The sequence below is a fragment of the Dysidea avara genome, chromosome 4 (genome assembly GCF_963678975.1).
Source record: "Dysidea avara chromosome 4, odDysAvar1.4, whole genome shotgun sequence".
In the NCBI taxonomy this organism is placed as follows: domain Eukaryota; kingdom Metazoa; phylum Porifera; class Demospongiae; order Dictyoceratida; family Dysideidae; genus Dysidea; species Dysidea avara.
Window position 1 is genome coordinate 33,596,451 of NC_089275.1, and position 19,448 is coordinate 33,615,898.

The 19,448-nt window shown below is 37.3% G+C and overlaps 1 protein-coding gene and 3 long non-coding RNA genes across 4 annotated transcripts in view; 1 reads left to right on the forward strand and 3 right to left on the reverse strand.

Annotated features, from left to right (window-relative positions):
- The window catches only part of LOC136254753 (uncharacterized), a 29,867-nt gene extending 26,594 nt beyond the window's left edge, over positions 1–3,273 (reverse strand). Inside the window, exon 1 of the long non-coding RNA XR_010700726.1 lies at positions 3,038–3,273. This is a non-coding gene — a long non-coding RNA (uncharacterized lncRNA). The remainder of the gene's footprint in view (positions 1–3,037) is intronic.
- A 5,204-nt stretch (positions 3,274–8,477) lies between these two features.
- LOC136254747 (jmjC domain-containing histone demethylation protein 1-like) lies at positions 8,478–12,484 on the forward strand. The gene is made up of 11 exons (XM_066047493.1): positions 8,478–8,500; positions 9,788–9,951; positions 10,666–10,840; positions 10,903–10,935; positions 10,985–11,017; positions 11,149–11,181; positions 11,970–12,002; positions 12,052–12,084; positions 12,134–12,166; positions 12,240–12,263; positions 12,317–12,484. The coding sequence occupies exons 3-11, from the start codon at positions 10,708–10,710 to the stop codon at positions 12,460–12,462; spliced, it is 501 nt and encodes a 166-aa protein (XP_065903565.1). The 5' UTR covers positions 8,478–8,500; positions 9,788–9,951; positions 10,666–10,707; the 3' UTR covers positions 12,463–12,484.
- Positions 12,485–15,479: 2,995 nt separating this feature from the next.
- LOC136254760 (uncharacterized) lies at positions 15,480–17,074 on the reverse strand. The gene is made up of 3 exons (XR_010700733.1): positions 16,921–17,074; positions 16,579–16,640; positions 15,480–15,782 (listed from the first exon to the last, which is right to left on the reverse strand). It is a non-coding gene; the product is annotated as an uncharacterized lncRNA (long non-coding RNA).
- Positions 17,075–17,740: 666 nt separating this feature from the next.
- Positions 17,741–18,665, reverse strand: LOC136254761 (uncharacterized). The gene is made up of 3 exons (XR_010700734.1): positions 18,511–18,665; positions 18,018–18,126; positions 17,741–17,896 (listed from the first exon to the last, which is right to left on the reverse strand). It is a non-coding gene; the product is annotated as an uncharacterized lncRNA (long non-coding RNA).
- Between the last annotated feature and the right edge of the window lie 783 nt (positions 18,666–19,448).

Sequence of the window (19,448 nt, forward strand, 5' to 3'; positions counted from 1 at the left end):
CTGGAGACGTGCCGCCCTGTTAGGGGAGTCTACATACCAAATATGAAGAAAATCGCTCCAGCCATTTCCGAGATACGAGCGAACAAAATTTCGTTTTAATTTCTCTTCATTTCGCACACTTCGCAAAATTCGCCATAAAACACGAATGCATGCTCGGATTGGGCTGAAATTTGGCACACCTAAAGGGCTCATAAAGGCGGATCTCTGTACCAACTTTGGTAGGAATCCGATGAACATTCACGGAGTTGTGCCTGATTATTTGCGTAAAATAAGGTCGAAGGTCTGTCACGCCTACAGGGTAAACCCCTTGGAGGAATCACTTGAAAATTGATATGTGGATGGAGCAACCATCGTAGGAGTGCTTTTTTGTGGTTTGAAAGGAATCGGGATAAAGACCATGGAGATATGACACAAAACCCAACCTGTGTCAAAATTACGCAATCGACTTTTATAATAAAAAGACTATTAGTTTCCGTGTCTACCAAGCAAACCGCTTAGAGCAACGAGCTGAAAATCAGTATGTAGCTGGAATAATCATCATAGAAAGTCCTTGCAACAGTACTGAAGAATCGGACTATAAATCACTGAGTTATGATTGGAAAGGCAACTACGTGCAGCAAATGCGAGATCGAGATACTCTAATAGAACAGTCACTCTAATAAAGCATTCAGGTGCATTTATAATTTACTCAGTTATATTACATTGCAAGTTATTCTGTAGAGAATTCAGCTACAAACAAGTCACCCTGTAGTCAGATCAGCTAGAAGAAGGTACCTAATAGAGAGTTCAGCTACAAAGAAGCCATCATGTAGAGAGTTCAGATCAAATAAACCAACAATTAAGCGACTTTTAATAAAAAAAATTTTATTGACAAGATACACGCGTCTACACTGGAAGCAGGTTTTCAAGGCTCTGTTATGGAGCGCCAGATAACTTTTTAACCGTTTCCAGGTTCTAGCAGGAATGGCCAGCATGACATCTACTTTCACGTAAAATGTAACAGCTTAATACGGCCTTCTTCATGGTACAAAGTGGGGGTTTAACATTACACATAGAACCATTGGCAATGAAAATATTGGCTCACCCCAACAATCCAGGCGCGAACTTTTTAACGAATCCAGGTTATACCAGGCTAGATCTATCCTTTCTTGAATACTTCAGCTAGCTACACCGTTCGTGATGAACGTTTTACACGGTACAAATAATTTTATAAAAATCACCATCTCAATCCAATAGTCGCATACCCCGGCTGAGCACTGATTATTAGTGACGCGCGCGCTATATTGCGTGGGCGAGTTGCAATGGAGAAGCATTCCGTTCTTGAATGTTTAATTCATCAACTTATCAATGGTCAATAGTCCTTGTACATCATGCTAATAACTGTTTTGATCACGTGATAAATCTTCGTATTTTGTACATGTAATCAAATAAATATTTTTTTTTAAAATGGTCATTATAAAAATTTCAAGTTAGTTGTTTGCATGCAGTTCTCCAACATATAAACCTGTGGAAAAAACAGTCACATTTAAATTGGTGAATTTAAAAAATCTTCATCACGCACACAGTACACACACACTACACACACACACACACTACACACACACACTACACACACACTACACACACACTACACACACACACACACACACACACACACACACACACACACACACACACACACACACACACACACACACACACACACACACACACACACACACACAAACACACACTACACACACACACACTTCAATACATATTCACATAAAAATAAAACACTACAAGGTATGGTAATGGTTGTTTACATTGGTTAATTTTGTGGTGCGCCACATATAGCAACAAGGGAAATGTGTATCTGTGATCAAGAATTTAATTTAGATTGAAATAATATCATAATTAGATGGTCACACTATCTTTGTCAACTAGAGATGAACTGGCTTTTGGTAAAAAGCGAGGGGTAGCCAATGCCTTGGGACTCTTGTATGCTATGTGAGAAATCCAATCAGAAATACACAAATATATTAGAAACCAAATCCTAAATCCAAAATCATGTAAAAATAATGGAGAAAGTAGACAATGATCGATCATGAATAACTAGAACAAGATGTAGATCAACAACATATCAAAACTAGTCTGTACATTTTGTCAAATGAAGCCATATGCGTATTTCGTTTTTTCAATACATTTTGTACGCAAAACACATGTTTTTAAAGCGTAAAGTTTCATTACACCTTACACATTAGACTTTTCCAAAAAAAACGGGTGGAATTAACAATTTATAACCTTCAGCTTTCTTTTGTTCAATACAATTTTATCACAATTCAACCGGGAAGTCACTGCTCTTGGAGGCTGAAGTCCGTTGATTGCAAATAACTCCCATACATTGCGTATTGATGATTGCGCATGGCTCAATTATCGCGATGATTCTAAGTCACACATGGGGAAATCCCCATTAAAACGGGTAGCATTATTTAGAGCAGTCTAGCAGCAACAGGTTGGTGTGAAATTTATGTGGATTGCGACAGTATTTGCCAGTGCTCTCGTGGGTTAAACGTTTGTAACAAAAACTCCATATATTTGAATGGACACACGAAATACCTACTTCCCAGAGAGCTACTTTTCGGATGCTACTCGATGCAACAGGGGTTCTAGTGGACTGAGGTTTGTAGTAATCTATTTTATATCAAGTAGGAAGTGAGATTCTACTAGTAACTCAGAGTCAAATTTTCGTATACACGTAATTTAATTTTTGCGGTAAACTTGACACAAGTTTTGATATGCTGTACAGGTAGTTACTAGTTAGCAATCTCACTAAATGCTTTTAAAAATACATAAAGATTGGGAGTCTCGTACACACCATTTGGGTGCTTTGCGTGGGCATTGGCAATCCCTCTGGTACACCATTTCTGTGTTTTGCGTGGGAGTTGGCTACCCCTCGGGAAAAATAAAATAATGAAAGACTATACAGAAGATGAGCTGTACAGAAGATGAGCCCTGCACAGCTACGTGGGCTTCTTTTTACAAAGCATACACTCACCTTATTTGCACATTGCCCAATCGTCATCATGGACGCTTCCACCTCCCACCGTGCACTAAAGTAATAGAAACAAACATCATTAAATAATATAAGCATTAATATTATTATAGCATAACACAGCAGCACAATATTACAGCATGATAAACAAACCAAAGTATTTATACAGAAAACTATGTCATAGACATTTAATCGTCTTTGAGCAAGGCCATTTTAACGAAGGCGCAAATTGGGCGTGGGCGTGGGCGGACAATTCATTACATACTTTTCGCCGTTTATACCTATCACTAGCAAACTAATGCATATACAATATCAAAGAACGTATATATTTAAACAGTTGTATGATACTTATAGACTGTTTTTTCACTGTCAACCACTTCTTGTGCGTGGGCGGCCCACCACCCCTCCCACCCGTATATGATATATGTGCTATACAGGTGAGCATATAAAAGTTGCTAAAATTAACAGGTTTTTTTAGAATCAGTTTTATTTTTAAAATTCTAATTGAACAAACAGTACATTTTCATACTGCAGCTGAATGACATTAAAATACATTGAATTGTCTGATATGATTCAGCTGCAAACAAATTGCCCTGTAGAGAGATCAGCTAGAAGAAGTTACCTTGTAGAGAGTTCAGTTACAAAGAAACAATCATGCAAAGAGTTTAGCTGCAAACAAATCACCCTGTAGAAAGTTCCGCTATGAACAGATCACACTGTAGAGAGTTCAGTTAAAAACAAGTCATCCTGTAAATAGATCAGCTAGAAGAAGTCACTTTGTAGAGAGTTCAGCTGCAAACAAATCACCTGTAAAGAGCTCAGCTAGGAATAAGTCACCCTATACAGAGATCAGCTAGAAACAAGTCATCCTGTAGAGAGTTCAGCTAGAAGAAGTTACATTATAGAGAGTTCAGCTACAAAAAAACTACCATGTAGAGAGTTCAGCTGCAAACAAATCGCCCTGTAAAGAATTCAGCTACAAACAAATCACTCTGTAGAAAGATGAGCTAGAAGAAGTTACCTTGTAGAGAGTTTAGCTACAAACAAATCACCCTGTAGAGAGTTCAGCTATAAACAAGTCACCCTGTAGAGAGATCAGCTAGAAACAAGCCACCCTGTAGAGAGTTCAGCTAGAAGAAGTTACATTGTAGAGAGTTCAGCTACAAAGAAACTACCATGTAGAGAGTTCAGCTGCAAACAAATTGCCCTGTAGAGAATTCAGCTACAAACAAATCACCCTGTAGAAAGATGAGCTAGAAGAAGTTACCTTGTAGAGAGTTCAGCTACAAACAAATCACCCTGTAGAGAGTTCAGCTAGAAACAATTAAGTCACCCTGTAGAGAGATCAGCTAGAAACAAGTGACCCTATAGAGAGATCAGCTAGAAAGAAGCCACCCGTAGAGAGTTCAGCTAGAAGAAGTTACATTGTAACAAGTGGTGGGGACTATTCTACGGCAACTTATAATCTTACTTATATTGAACGTATAGTCAAATACAATAAACGGCTTTATTTTGAACAAATAGCCAAACATACGCTACGAAATACAGGGAACGGATAAAACCTAGAATTTACAGGGGAGTACTAGTGTTAAAAAAAAGTGCGCACTTGCTTGAATTCTTGACCTGATCCTTGGCTGTTTGTAGACTGTAGTGGCCAACTATGATATCTATGGAGGATGAACATGCAGATCAGATATGTACTATGATTAGATCTTATCTGTTACGTGTTTGTCTAGTGCTAATTTGAGTTTTATCTAAATAATGAACCCTGTGAGATTTCGCTTCCGCTTCTCATAGCTGAATCCAGGCGCAAGAACACCCATAAGCCAGGTTTTGACACCAGGGTGAACTAGGTATTGGCTGGAATAGAACATTTAAACAATTCTAGTGCATTATTTGGAGCAACATGGTTGTAGAACTAACTGGTGTTTGTATGCAAATCATAGGTAGCTATGCATATGGGGATTGCCAAACAGCAAAAGTCACACAGGGTTATATCAGAAATTAATTCCTCAAGGTGCAGTATTCCCCATTTGCTGATACTCACATACCACTAGTATCTCAACAGGTCATTGGTCAGGTACAGTACACTTGTGCAAATAAAGAACAGTTATGTGAAAGATAAAGCACAGTTTTGTAAGGGACAACCAATTTCGGCAGCATGCATGATTGAGTGTGTCACAGTTTAAATTACTACTACTAGTCATCAGTTTGATAACAACTAGAACTGATTACTGAAACTGATCGAGTTTGAGTATTCAGTTACTGTACGCAAGACAACCAAGAAGTATACCATATAACACTTAAGGAATCGCATGCTTGTGTGCATGCAAAACGGAACAGCACTTTGGGATGTAATATACGGTGAAACCCCTTTAAGAAGGACACCATTAGGGAATTTATTTTGTCCTTTGTAAGCAGGTGTCCTTTATTAAGGGGTGTATAAACAACTGTTATGATTGAGTTGGGACCTAGACATGTATAGCCGTCCTTTATAAAAAGATTGTTCTCCATTGTGTTCTTTTGAGGGGTTCTACCATGCACTCAGCTTCACATCATGTTGTAATTGTTTCTTCTTAACACACGCCCTCAAGATGTATTTCCGTATACACATGTGGCTATACTTTATCTATATATAACTAAAACAATTACCTAACTGAAAACTGGCAGGAATGCTATTTCATATACTAATTTAGTTATGCTTAACCCATTCACAGCAGCAACTGTCATATGGCGGATCGCTCTAATAAAACACTCGCTGAATACAATTTCGACACGCTTACACTGGTATTATGCATTTGTTAGCACGATGTGCCTATGCTGAAATGTACACGTCCATAAAAGTCCTGTTTCTGGGATAACCGGATCCTTCGCTCACTATTGCAGGACCAAGTAAAACTTTTCTTGTGAACAGAGTCAAGTTTAGTATTTCTTTGACTTGATATTAGTGTTTTCGAATACTCTTAATCGTTTCTAATGTGTTACAATAGCTGAAGAAGACAGTCGATGGTTTTACAAGAATGTGGCATGATGTGCATGCGTGCATATATGCATGCGCAATGAGGTTGTTGAGCTAAATCTTGATAAAACCAGCCAGAGAGACCATCGCTCAGTAAGCAGACGATGTAGAACTGTTTAATAGACTGTTATAGTAATTTGTACCTGACTGTTTGTACGTGCTATTTATATTGTTTTTTCGTCTTTGTTGTGTTGTAATTACTTTGCGGTTTGTGTTGTGTAAACATAAACAATTTGGCTAAGTATGTAAGTCTATAGCAAAATTTTTGAGGGGTGGTTACTAAGTAGTTTAGCGTACAGGTAGTGTTATACTGGGCAATTCGGCAAGACCTGTATAGTCTGCCGGGAAATTCAGTAGTGAATGGGTTATATAATTAACTTAATTAATAAATCACTTGACCATTAATGCATGTTACAATGGTTTTGGTTTAGGAGTGAATAGAACAACCGGGAGTCATTTGCATCTGTTGTGAAGCAGTGGATACAAATACGCTATAGAATAGTAAATCCAACATTCCTACTAATAAGGCCATCGAAGTTGTGTTTATAGTATTAACATGATCAGCAATCATCGCTGTTAACTCTCTCCTCTTCACCAGTAATTGCAACTAAGAATTTACGCAACAATGGCAAGCTTGGTGACAATGTATTATGTGACTGGATTTGACAAAACCCGGCTTTGACGCACAAAGCTTCGATAGGAGATATGGCGATTTTAAGTAATCAATGTGTTGTGACTTCCCAGTGTTTAAAGCTGTGTAAACAAAATTTGCACGAATTGTTCATCTATTTATTAGCTATCACTGTGTGGGTGTAGAACTTTCTGATACCCAAAATATGCCCTGTTTTTGGCAGCTTTTTTCTAGCGAATAATAATATCACAGGTGGTGGGTGGGCTTAATATAGGAGTATAGAACGAAGCTGGAAGACGAGTGGAACCCAAAGGCCCAATTTGGGCCCTCCATGGACCACCCATACACTCAGGCCACTCCAACTTGAAAGGGAATACTACTGGCGAGCTCACTGAGACATCCCAGCTCAGTACATCACATTGTAATAAAGCCATGGCCATTGAATGGCGCCAAACCTCCACTCGTGATTTTGACAGGGTAGGATAAAAGCTGCTACAGAAATCAGACTTGCCAGTTCTGAAGAAAGGACAGAGTGGAATATGATAGTGTATTAGCCCAGCAATCAGTTTCTGGTAAAAACGTAAGTTACATTTTGTGTGCATGGAAGCCGGATTATTTCAAATCCGGTCACATATATACATGTGCCGATTTCAACTAACAGTAGCCTTGTAAGCATGCTTCTAAATATAGAGTGCTAGCAGCTGTAAGACATGGTGACTCTAACTAGTATGCAGTAAAAACTGATAAAATAGCTTGGCCATTTGCTGTGTTAGGTATTAAAATACAACACTAGATAAGCCAAATGCTGTGTCTTGACACTCTCCAGTCTTATGTGTTGCTATGGTTACTGTTTACATAAAACTATATACCTGTATAGTCTAATATTGTATTGACACCACAAGTATCAACAGACTATCCAATGTTTCATCTCAAGCATGGCTTCATTTTTGAAGGGACAACTATAGCTGTAATGTTGAATGAAACACGCGATGTGTCTGTAACTTCATACCTTATTTTATAAGTGATTTTGAACCTGGTAATACGGTGTGAAGCTCTGAGTGGTACTGTGAGTGCTTATATAAACAACTAACAGATTAAAATCTTCACTTGCACCAATGGAGTATGTTTATCCAGACTCATGTAGTCCAGATTCTCACATTTAATTCAATTATACCCCTGTAGTCTAGTTTCCAGTGCCTAAGAGTGTTTAATTGGATCCAGGTGTGTTTTTCATAGTTTGGACTGAAGTACCCGTCATATAATATTATATGAATACTTTAGCGTTAAATCAGAATGGTTACAATAACACGATTATTGTGATACTTGTACGGCTTGATGTGATAATGATATATACTTATTTTATTATTGAGATATCAAGACAACAGTACACCAGCATTGGTCATAGGGTACACTAAGGGTCTCCAACCAGTCTTGGCAAAATTACTATTTTCATGTATAGTATAGTATAGTGGCATTATTGATACCTCAGATGAAAAGCACTTTCAGGAAACCAGATATACATCCATAAGCCGGCTTTTGGTCTGTTATGCATAATTTTATAATAGCTCATTTAGCTATTGTAATAGTTATAGCAATAATAGTTATAGCAATACCACATCAGCTTATGTATGATGTATCAAGCCGTACAAAAAGTACTTGTGCATATCCGCTACTAGTAACCATACCTATGAGACATGGTTTCAATTCTACCACTGAAACAGCAAGGTCAATCAATTAATACGTTGTTCTTTACCTCCACAGTTAAGTGACATCGAATCAAGTGACATTGAGGAAGGACCACAGGTTGAAGTAAATAGTAAGTACTGTAGGATGTTTGTGGTTTTGCACCTAAATGCTTTATCAAATAAATCTTACTCCCACCCTCAACAAGAGTTTATCAGTTTATCAAGTACTGTCAGTGTTTATACACTCGGGAGGGGGGGGGGAGAATACCAGCAAGTTGCTAGAAGAGGGAGTAGCAAAGATAAATGGACATTTTAAAAAAAATTTATAATTTACCTAGGTTGAATACATTTAGGGGTAGTTAAGCATTCTTGACTATCATGTTCTAGTTAGAGCATGCCCCTCTCCTGTGGGAATTTTTTAAATGTATCAAAAGATTGGAGGCTTTTGTGTGTAGCATGTGTGTATAGTCTGTATGTGTACTCTGTGTGTGTCTGTATGTGTGTGTCTGTGTGTGTGTGTGTGTTGGGTGGGTGTGGGGAAGCACCCCACCCAGGTGTAACATGAATGGGTACCTGGTATTTACTGACGAAACAAATGCCCAACTGTCCTTGTGTTGCTTAGTGGTGTTGAGGTCATTGTGGAAGTTTGGGTTCTACAACTTCTCTCAGTGACACTTGGGCAGTCGTCCTGCAGGTTACTAGCCCTGCCCCAGTAGAATTTGTCTGCACAAGGCTCAAGCGCCTGAGTGGTGCACAGGCATCCCAGTGCTGGTTCACTGGACAACAATAGCTGTCTTTCACACAGCTGCCATGGGCTTTACTTTGCTCTGTGTGTATGTCACGTGTGCATGCGTGTGTAGTATGTGCATGTGCGTGTGTGTGCGCGTGTGTGTGTAGTATGTGAGTGTGTGTGTGTGTGTGTGGGTGTGTGTGTGTGTGTGTGTGTGTGTGTGTGTGTGTGTGTGTGTGTGTGTGTGTGTGTGTGTGTGTGTGTGTGTGTGTGTGTGTGTGTGTGTGTGTGTGTGTGTGTGTGTTACATAAGTTGATGTCCTGTTGGACATCACCGTATGGTGGTCTGCTATCCAGGTCCAGGTGTGTGTCAGGTACACCTTAATTGGTGGAACTTCATTCTCTGGACCTTAAGCGTACTATTCCCTCCTGGATTACTCACACCCCCCTAGGATGATTTGCCAGCATTGACTCTTACGTAGGTACCTGAATAGTCTACAGGTGAATCCATTATTTCTGGTACATAGGTATGACCATATGTACAACAGTTGAAGATTTAATCTTTTCTACTTTTATTTATTGAGTCCATTGTAGAGAGTATTATGGACTCTTCGTCAAATGCAATGTTGCACTCGTGTATTGTTATGCAGTATACCGTATGTATTAATGTGAGATTTGTTTGATTGCAGCATCACTTCTGAATCGATGTGTATGTGGGACGCAGTGTTACATACGTTGTCAAAAGTGCAAAGTATGCAATAGAACGTTTGAAAAGAAGAGGAGTGCGCCACTGCCCCCTGACAAGCAATACAGGAAGCACCCTTCCAACACATGGAAGCTTCTGAAGGAGAAGGTACATAGTATAAATAATATGTATAGCTGCAACTTGCTTTATTAAATGGGCAACTACGTAAAGCATTTTTTTATTCATAGTGTTGTGTGTGTGCATGTGTGTACTGTTAAACAATCCTCCTGCTGGCTACTAGGCCTGCAGCCATCCCGGAAGGATTTGGCTGCACCAGACTTATATAAGCACCTGATTGGTGCACACTGCACAGGCATGCCAGTGCTGTCTCGCTGTGAAGATATGCTGTATGTTTTCGTGCAGTAAGCTTTGCTTTGCTTGTTTTACCTTCGTGTGTATTTGTGTGTGCATGTGCATACATGCATGCTTCTGTGCTTGTGGTATACGTGTTTGTGTGTGAGTTAGCATAGCTACGTAAGTAGTTGGGGCATCGACCTGGTATCCAAGGGTTCCAGTCGCTGCGTAGTTGATGTTGTTTTTGTTTCCTTGAGCAAGAAATTTTACTTGCACTGCTCCAGTCTACCCAGTTGCATAATGGGGACCTGGTGCCAACTGGGTAAGCGAATGCCCAACTGTCCTTGTTTCACCTAATGGTGTTGGGGCTGTTGTGGAACTTAGGGCTTCAGACCTTGAAGATTCTTTTTCTTGTTGTTTCAGCATAAACTTCTAAATACATGCAATTATGTGGTATGATTAATGTTGCATTTGATATGACAAACCCGATATTTAAGACCATAACATGTTAATATTGTACACTTGCAGGCACAGCAGCTGCATTACAATGGATATGACATTGCCATTGTAATGCACAAGCGGAATGCTAAGAGAAGAACATGGTATACATATGGGACTGATGGGGTGGGGATTGAATTTTTGAAGAAAAAAGACACTGTAAAGAAGTTGTGGAAGGCATACGTTCGAAAGTATTATAGTGAAAGTATGTGTTAACGTGCTGTACTGATGATGTGAGCTGTATACACATATAACACTTTATTGTAGTGACGAGTGTTAATGGATCAACCAGTTGCAGAAGTAAGAGCATTAACTTATTTTCATTTGTAGAGTACAAATTTTATTGTAGTGATGAGTGTTAATGGGTTGGCCACTGGAGGAAGTAAGAACGGCAACATGATTTTATGTGTAAAATACAAATTTTATTGTAGCGACGAGTGCTAATGGGTTGGCCACTGGAGGAAGTAAGAACGGCAAAATAATTTCATGTGTAAAATATAAATTTTATTGTAGCGACGAGTGTTAATGGATCAACCAGTGGCGGAAGTAAGAGCATTAATTTATTTTCATTTGTAGAGTACAAAATTATATTGTAGCGACAAGTGTTAATGGGTTGGCCACTGGAGGAAGTAAGAACGGCAACATAATTTCATGCGTAAAATATAAATTTTATTGTAGTGACGAGTGTTAATGGGTTGGCCACTGGAGGAAGTAAGAATGGCAAAATAATTTCATGTGTAAAATATAAATTTTATTGTAGCGACCAGTGTTAATGGGTTGGCCACTGGAGGAAGTAAGAATGGCAACACAATTTCATGTGTAAAATATAAATTTTATTGTAGCGACAAGTGTTAATGGGTTGGCCACTGGAGGAAGTAAGAATGGCAAAATAATTTCATATGTAAAATATAAATTTTATTGTAGCGACAAGTGTTAATGGGTTGACCACTGGAGGAAGTAAGAATGGCAAAATAATTTCATGTGTAAAATATAAATTTTATTGTAGCGACAAGTGTTAATGGGTTGGCCACTGGAGGAAGTAAGAATGGCAAAATAATTTCATGTGTAAAATATAAATTTTATTGTAGCGACAAGTGTTAATGGGTTGGCCACTGGAGGAAGTAAGAATGGCAACACAATTTCATGTGTAAAATATAATTTTATTGTAGCGACAAGTGTTAATGGGTTGGCCACTGGAGGAAGTAAGAATGGCAACACAATTTCATGTGTAAAATATAAATTTTATTGTAGTGACGAGTGTTAATGGATCAACCAGTGGCAGAAGTAAGAGCATTAATTTTATTTTCATTTGTAGAGTACAAATTTTATTGTAGTGATGAGTGTTAATGGGTTGGCCACTGGAGGAAGTAGGAACGGCAAAATAATTTCATGTGTAAAGTTTAAATTTTATTGTAGCGACGAGTATTAATGGCTTGGCCACTGGAGGAAGTAAGAACGGCAACATAATTTCATGTGTAAAATATAAATTTTATTGTAGTGACGAGTGTTAATGGATCAACCAGTGGCGGAAGTAAGAGCATTAATTTATTTTCATTTGCAAACTATTACTGTAGTGATGAGTGTTAATGGGTTGACCACTGTAGTGAATGGGTCAGCTACTGAAGCGGGTAAGGCAGCCACTGTAGTCTTTTTATATTATGTTGTAATCTGTTAACCTTAGTGATTCTGGCTAAACCAAGAAAACGGAGGGTTCGCTGTAAGCAGTGTGAAGGATGCAAATCTACTGCATGCGGTGAATGCCGATATTGCACCAACCGTAAACTAAAAAAACCTTGCTTACGTACAATTTGTAGCAACCTACAATAATTTTTGTTTTTCAATAGTAATTTAAAATGTATGCTCTGATCAGCTGGGCATGATTGTATCCTATTGTTAATGTTAATGGCCGAGGTATATATCCAGTGTATGCTCATGTATCTGTAAATGCAATTGACCACTTCACACAATGCAGTAGCTATGTACACAGTTCACTGATGTGCAGGTTTACTGGAAACTAAATTATTTGTACACTTTTTACAAAATCAGTACTGTTGGATCAGAAGCATGAAATATTGCTACCCATGGCCGCATGCTCATAACATGCATTAATTATACAAAAGCTTGCAATTGAACTGAGGACAGTACAATTGATGAGTTTTAGCATCCCTCTAGACAAAATGTGAAGCTTTATAATATATAGCCCTACTCCTATGATTTCTGGGAACTACTACGAGTACAAGTGCAGTGGATAATTTTCAAATTATTTTGTGATTATTGAAGGACTACTGCATGTACACATAGAGTGAGACTAAATAATTTTTATGTATAATATATATATACATAGTTATTGATACAGATATGTGACTGGCTCTGTGAAAACCTGTCTTACAGCCTTTCCACAGTTCCAAGTTTGAACAGTCATAACTTTTAATATAATTGACCCTAGGCATGAGGCTATTATGCTCCAAAAATTGAGCATTATGCTTTTGAGCAGTGCTCAAAAAATCACCTATTATGCTTTTGAGAATTGCCCATTATTCCCAAAATTATGCCACCATAATTGGCTAATAATGCCAGTTCATTGCTGTATCAGGCTATTCTCATTGATGTTTAAGCTTCAATAGTCTTGAATTCTTTAACTGGTTGCTGTATTAGAGTATTTAATTTCAATGTGACTGCTTTATTAAAGTAAATAATATTCAGTGACTGTTCTATTAGAGTTTCTGACTGCTCTATTAGAGTATCTCGATCTTTTTTAACGGAACTATGCAATCTGCAGATTTTCCTACTGTTAAAGCTTTATAATCACCTCAAAGTGCTAGCATAATTCCTGATTCCCACACATACCTATTATGCCCGAAATTATGCCGGCATAATCGCCGCATCCCTAATTGACCCACAGATAGGGACCCGCCGATTATGCTCATAATTTTACCTATTATGCTATGCTGCACTGCTCAAAAATTTACCTATTATGCTAAAATTTATGCTCAATACTTACCTATTATGCTCAAATTATGCCCAATTATTTATGCCTCAGTTCTCATGCTCTGCTAATAATTTCCAATTTATGGATAAATAGTAAGTGGCTGAAGCACAACCTTACTTGTCAAAATCCATATCACAGAAAAGATCGATATACTCTAATAGAACACTCAGCTATGTGATTGCTCTATTAGAGTTACTGACTGTTCTGTTAGAGTATATAGATTATTCTGTGATAGCTATTTTTATAAGCAAGAATTCGTACTGTTACAAAATATTCTACCTATTATGCTAGCATTATGCTCAATGCTTTCAGGTACCTATTATGCTCATAATTATGCCAGCATAATCGGCGGGTCCCTACCCACAGACTTGAAACTTTTCCAGCTAATAGCAGTATGTAAGGGCTATGTTCATGCCAAGTTTCAATTTGATATATATCTTGTTCATATGTCAGATTATATAATTATGAGTTGTCACATTTGTGCAATTGGAAAGGCTATATATAATATTATAAGAGGTTTTCGCAGAGCCGGTCACATATTAGCTATACTGTACTGCATTGGGTTCTCAATAATTTCTAAAATTAATGTGACTTGCAATTGTGAAAGGGCCAACTTCTTTCAATTTGAAAAGCCATAATTCATCAAGTAATTAATGCATTGTTACTGCCGACAACCTTCAAATAAATGATGGTTAATATGGTATATGTATTATTAGTACCTAGAATAGTCAAATTTGAATTGGATGCATGTGCACAGAGGACCCATTTCACAAACCATGGCTGGACACAAATGCTACTATGGAGTCTATTGAAGGTAGTAGAATAACTCTATGATCAGATTTGTGAAAAGGCTAGGTCCTATAGCTAGCTACATAATACCATCTCTTTCCCATGGCCACATGATCATGTCAGTAAACAATTAACAGTGCTGGTAGACTCAACTGAATCTCCTGGTACTGATTAACTATAAATTACTTATAAAATGTAGCAAATTTTTTGCAGCTTTACTCATTCAGGGATGTTAGTGCAATGATAAAAAAATTAAAGCTTTGATGTTCAAAGTTTGTGAAAAAGAGGTATGGCAATATTTGATATGTGCAATTGATCAATTGCAACTATAGTGTAGGTCTGTACCCATCACAATTAAATTTTTGTTCAATGTTGCAAGAGATCTAGATATACCTGAAAATATCTGCAGCTACGTATACACTGAGTTAGTTAGCCATTAATCATTAATGTATAACATAATAATATGATGCCGGCCCATGCCACTAATTCACATACACATCCTCTAGCTTAGTTAAATACATGCATCAAAACTTATGTACCAAAATTGTGCATTTTTTCCATGCCGCTAATTAAGTTTTAGACTATATAATAAAGGATATACAATTTCTGACACTTTGATAACACAAGAGTGTACATGTACTACGAGCATGCACTTGTGGTCAACAGAAGAAAAACACTTCAGCTGATTATAGATTTAATAATTACTAAGTAAATGGGCGAATAATAGTACCTTGCGTATTACTTTGACTATCAGGCAATTCCAGTGGGCCAATATTAATAATTGATTTGTATCGACAATACAGATGCTTAGCAATAGTTGCTAAGGTACAGTGTATTTGTTGCTTTAGTCTATATTGTGTGGTTGGTCTTTGCCTTAGCAACAGTTGTTGCTAAGGGTGTTGGAATAATTTGTAATAACATAATATGCAGGATTAATAGTGTGAGCACTGTAAACAGGAAGGAAGTAGTGTTCGGCTTTGCCTCGCACCAGTAATTTTACCATTACACACTATTATTTCTGAATACCTTACAGTGCATGCACAAATTCACTCATTTTGCTATAAATATATGATGTAATAATGTAGTTATTTACAAAGAGAAATATGAATAGAACTATAGTTACAATGTAGTGAATTATTTAAGTCTCAATTTCATCACCTGTGCTACCGCTTTCATAATCAGAGTTGTGTACCTCTATCAACCCTGCAAATTCATTAGTTTCCTCCAAAGCCATTTCTGAGCTGGTGAATACATCTATCGCAGACATCAAGTATCTTGCAGCCATTGCTTTAGATCTTTCCAAAAACGCTTTTCTTCCTTGCAAGTAGTCTTTCGATGCTGAGCACGATGAGTACCGCCCTGTCATTATCTAAGTTGATAAATTAAATTTTTTTATTTATTTATTTAAATGAGAATGTAATGCATATGAAATAATAATGCTAGGCTGCATTATTCACACATTGAGTATTTAGAATTTGATCATTGCCCTTGGTCTCACGATAACAAAACACAGTCTATGGTACTCTGTTTAACCTTTTAAAGGACTGCCATGACATCTACATATTAAATGTGTGATCAAGCTTTTGAAAATTGTCAATCCATACATGTAACATTGATGCTGAGTTTTCACTATGAATGAATAGTCACACCAGTACAGTACACATTTACATCACAGGCATGCTATCAGGGTACTTTTCACAAGTGCATTTGTAGGGACATGTGTCAGCTACTGGAAATTCTCTGACACCTAATAATCTGCTGGCCAACAGAAACATGAAGCTAGAGACATATATTATACACTCTCCAACAGTTACTTAAACAATTTCTATGTCATGTAGTCCCAGGTGGTCAGATGGTTTCCACTGGTGTATAATAAGGTTGGAGACAGGTTGATGACCTGCTAGGCCATTTTGTGATATCCACTGCCCCTGCCATCACCCACTGTGATGCATGTATGATACAGATACCAGTTATAAAAAAGGTTGTGAAACTTCATGGTTATATCAATGGATAGTCTGCTGTGTGCTAAAGTGAGTAAACACTTTACATATTTGGCTGCATACACAGTGAAAGTATCAAATTTGCAGCTTTTTGGCCTTCACAAGTCGAAATCTTTAAAATTACTAAATGATTATGTGTATGTGTGTATATATCAGTACACTTACATTAAACTCTGAATCAGAAGTCTTGGATTCTTCAGGAGTACCAAAAATTTTATGGTCGATCACTGAAAGTGATGCAAACATAATACTAATAAATTCGTAGTACATACATTATATGTGTGGACTATGCAAGCATAAATCCAATAAATTATTCCCCCTTTTCCTAAAATAACTAGTACTGGTCAATTGAGCTATCACAGAAATTTAAATGACAAAAAGCACCTCTAATGAAGAGACTTAATGACAAATCCAGGATTAGGAGTACCACTAGGGCCAGATATTAATAAGTATAGAATCTAGTGTCATTAAGACACATACACACAATGTAGTGCATTTTACTGATACCTTTGATGTCCTCAGAAATCGCTGGTAGTACACATTGGTGGTAATAGTTTAACAGATTCTTCATTTCTGCAATAATAAATTTCCTTTCTTCGCGATATCGTTTCAACTCATTGTAAAGTTCCACTGCTTCCAACTTTTTTTTGCATTTCTACACTACGGCGCTTTCCTACATAGACGTAAATACAAAAAAGCAGCATACATTTAATATTTGATAATATTCCTGATTTTGTTCATTAACCACTTAATTTAATATTATGGAAGTGCACTTACATAGGTATAACATTTAGGTACAAGCTTCAGAGGGATGCTCATTAGAAGGTTAATAAGGCTGGATTAGCTTCAAAGCACGTATCAAACTTTATGTTTTTGCCACAAGTGGATTGCAGGTGTATACCTGGTTAGTGCTGGACATTTCTTGGTCCCTGAAAATTCCTCAAGTAATTGTTTGCATGCTGCCACTCAATGATATGGTTTAGTTAGAATGGTGTAAAGTGAGCTGGGGAATGCATAGATGGCTGGCTATTCTTGTTTTTTAAAATAAAATTTTTAATACGATATGTTTTAGTGTAAGGAGGATAAATGGACAACCAACATTATTCATATAGCCTTCTATACTACTAGTCAATTACTTCATTTCATACTGGAATAAGTAGCCCACCAGCTGTTCCCCATCCATCACCCCTCATGATTACCACCATAACATGCAGTGTCCACTCACATCCCCGTAGATGCATACAAAGGTATTCAGTATGCAATCTACTTGCTGCATAGAATAGTCTATATATCAGGTAACCTGAATAAACCATACCTATTAGTGCTGACCAAGGAAAATTTCCATCTAAAATTTGTGCAGCAGAAGTCTTCTCATTAGAATTAGTCATACTGACTAAACTGTTGTACCTAGCCACACACGCTTCCAGCTTAGATTTCTCTTGAGAAATGCTGTGGCATAAGCTTGACCGCTGCTTGCTAGATGCTAAGAAATTAGTAGAAAAACACTATCTATACAAGTGCACGTATTCACTGCTCACTGAGGTACATGGACACTAACTCTTGCACACTAATACAATTTTTTTTTTACCAAAGCACATACGCACTTGTCTGTGTCTGAATTACTGACAATTTCTTCTTAATGCTTAAAAAATACATCTCCATGTCAGATTGGAGTTGCTCTAACTTCCTTCTTATTGCAAGAAGTCTTCCTTCCTGAAAAGAGGTTACGTGAGGTAATAACAGTCAATAAAACAGGAGTACATAGTTACAGTACCCTTGCTCAGCATTAATAATTGAATATGTAAGTTGAGGTCGAGAGACAAGGAGAACTGCATATTTCAGACAATTAGTAATGGTTACAAAGAATAGTTTAGGATGAAAACTGATATCGGGACACCATGATAATTATAGCAGGCAAAAAGGTATCTACAATACACAGCTGTTATTCTGGGGACGTATTAGCTTAAAACCACAATACAGTCTTTAAATAAAAGAGCCATATAATTTTCAATAACTGCATGCAAATAGTGTTTAGCCTTTTCCCCCAAATTGTAAAAGAGTATAAAACTATGTGTTAAGTGATGTAATATTTCTTACCTGTAAACACTGCTGCTTTGCTAATTCATTATCTAACAGTAGCTTTTGCTCCAGGCTTTGCAATTTCAAAATGTTAGCACTAGATCTTGCTACTAAATGACTAGCTTGATTAAACAGGTGGACAGAAGCTATCCACATGTATACAATACAAAGCACAAATGATGTTTGTTGATATTACATACATATAATATATATATATACATGTATATGCGAATGTGTAGCAGTGCTAAAAAGTGGTCAGAAATTAAGCAGTCTTACTTTAAAGTATGGAAACATTGTAAAGCCATGCTTTAACAGTCTCCAGCTCTTGACTGTGATTTTACTTATACAACAAAAATTTGTTTGTTGGCTGGATGACGGTTGACTGTTACTTCTAGCACTGAACTAGGCGTACCAGTTATAATACTTTCCAACGATGCAGTGGTGCTGCTGTATTCACTTAGTTGCGCAGCGATTGCTGATTGCATGTATAGCAGATAGTATTGTTCTTTGTCACAGTCATCTTGTGGATAGGCGTTTAGTTGTAATTCACCTGCATAAAATTACAATGCACACTATCATCATAATTACTATATGTTACATACGTACCTTGAACTAGAGACTGTATTTGTTGCTTAAAAAGTTCTAATTCAATTTCTTCAAAGGATGTGCTGGATTGTGCTCTGATGGTATTAAGTTGTCCTTCCAGCATCAACAGCTTACTATTAGCCTATACACAGCACACCTATATGCACCATGATCCTTCACAAACACAAACTAAACATAATGGTTATGCTAAAAAGTACTACACATATATATTATACCAATAAACTATTTCAGTTAGGAAATATATATATAGCAGCAATGATTGAGAACCTTTTTTAATCGTAGCACCAATGCCATTGGCAAAGACTTGATCTTTCGTGAATTCCAAAAGACTGCAGCTTCTGTTAGAAACT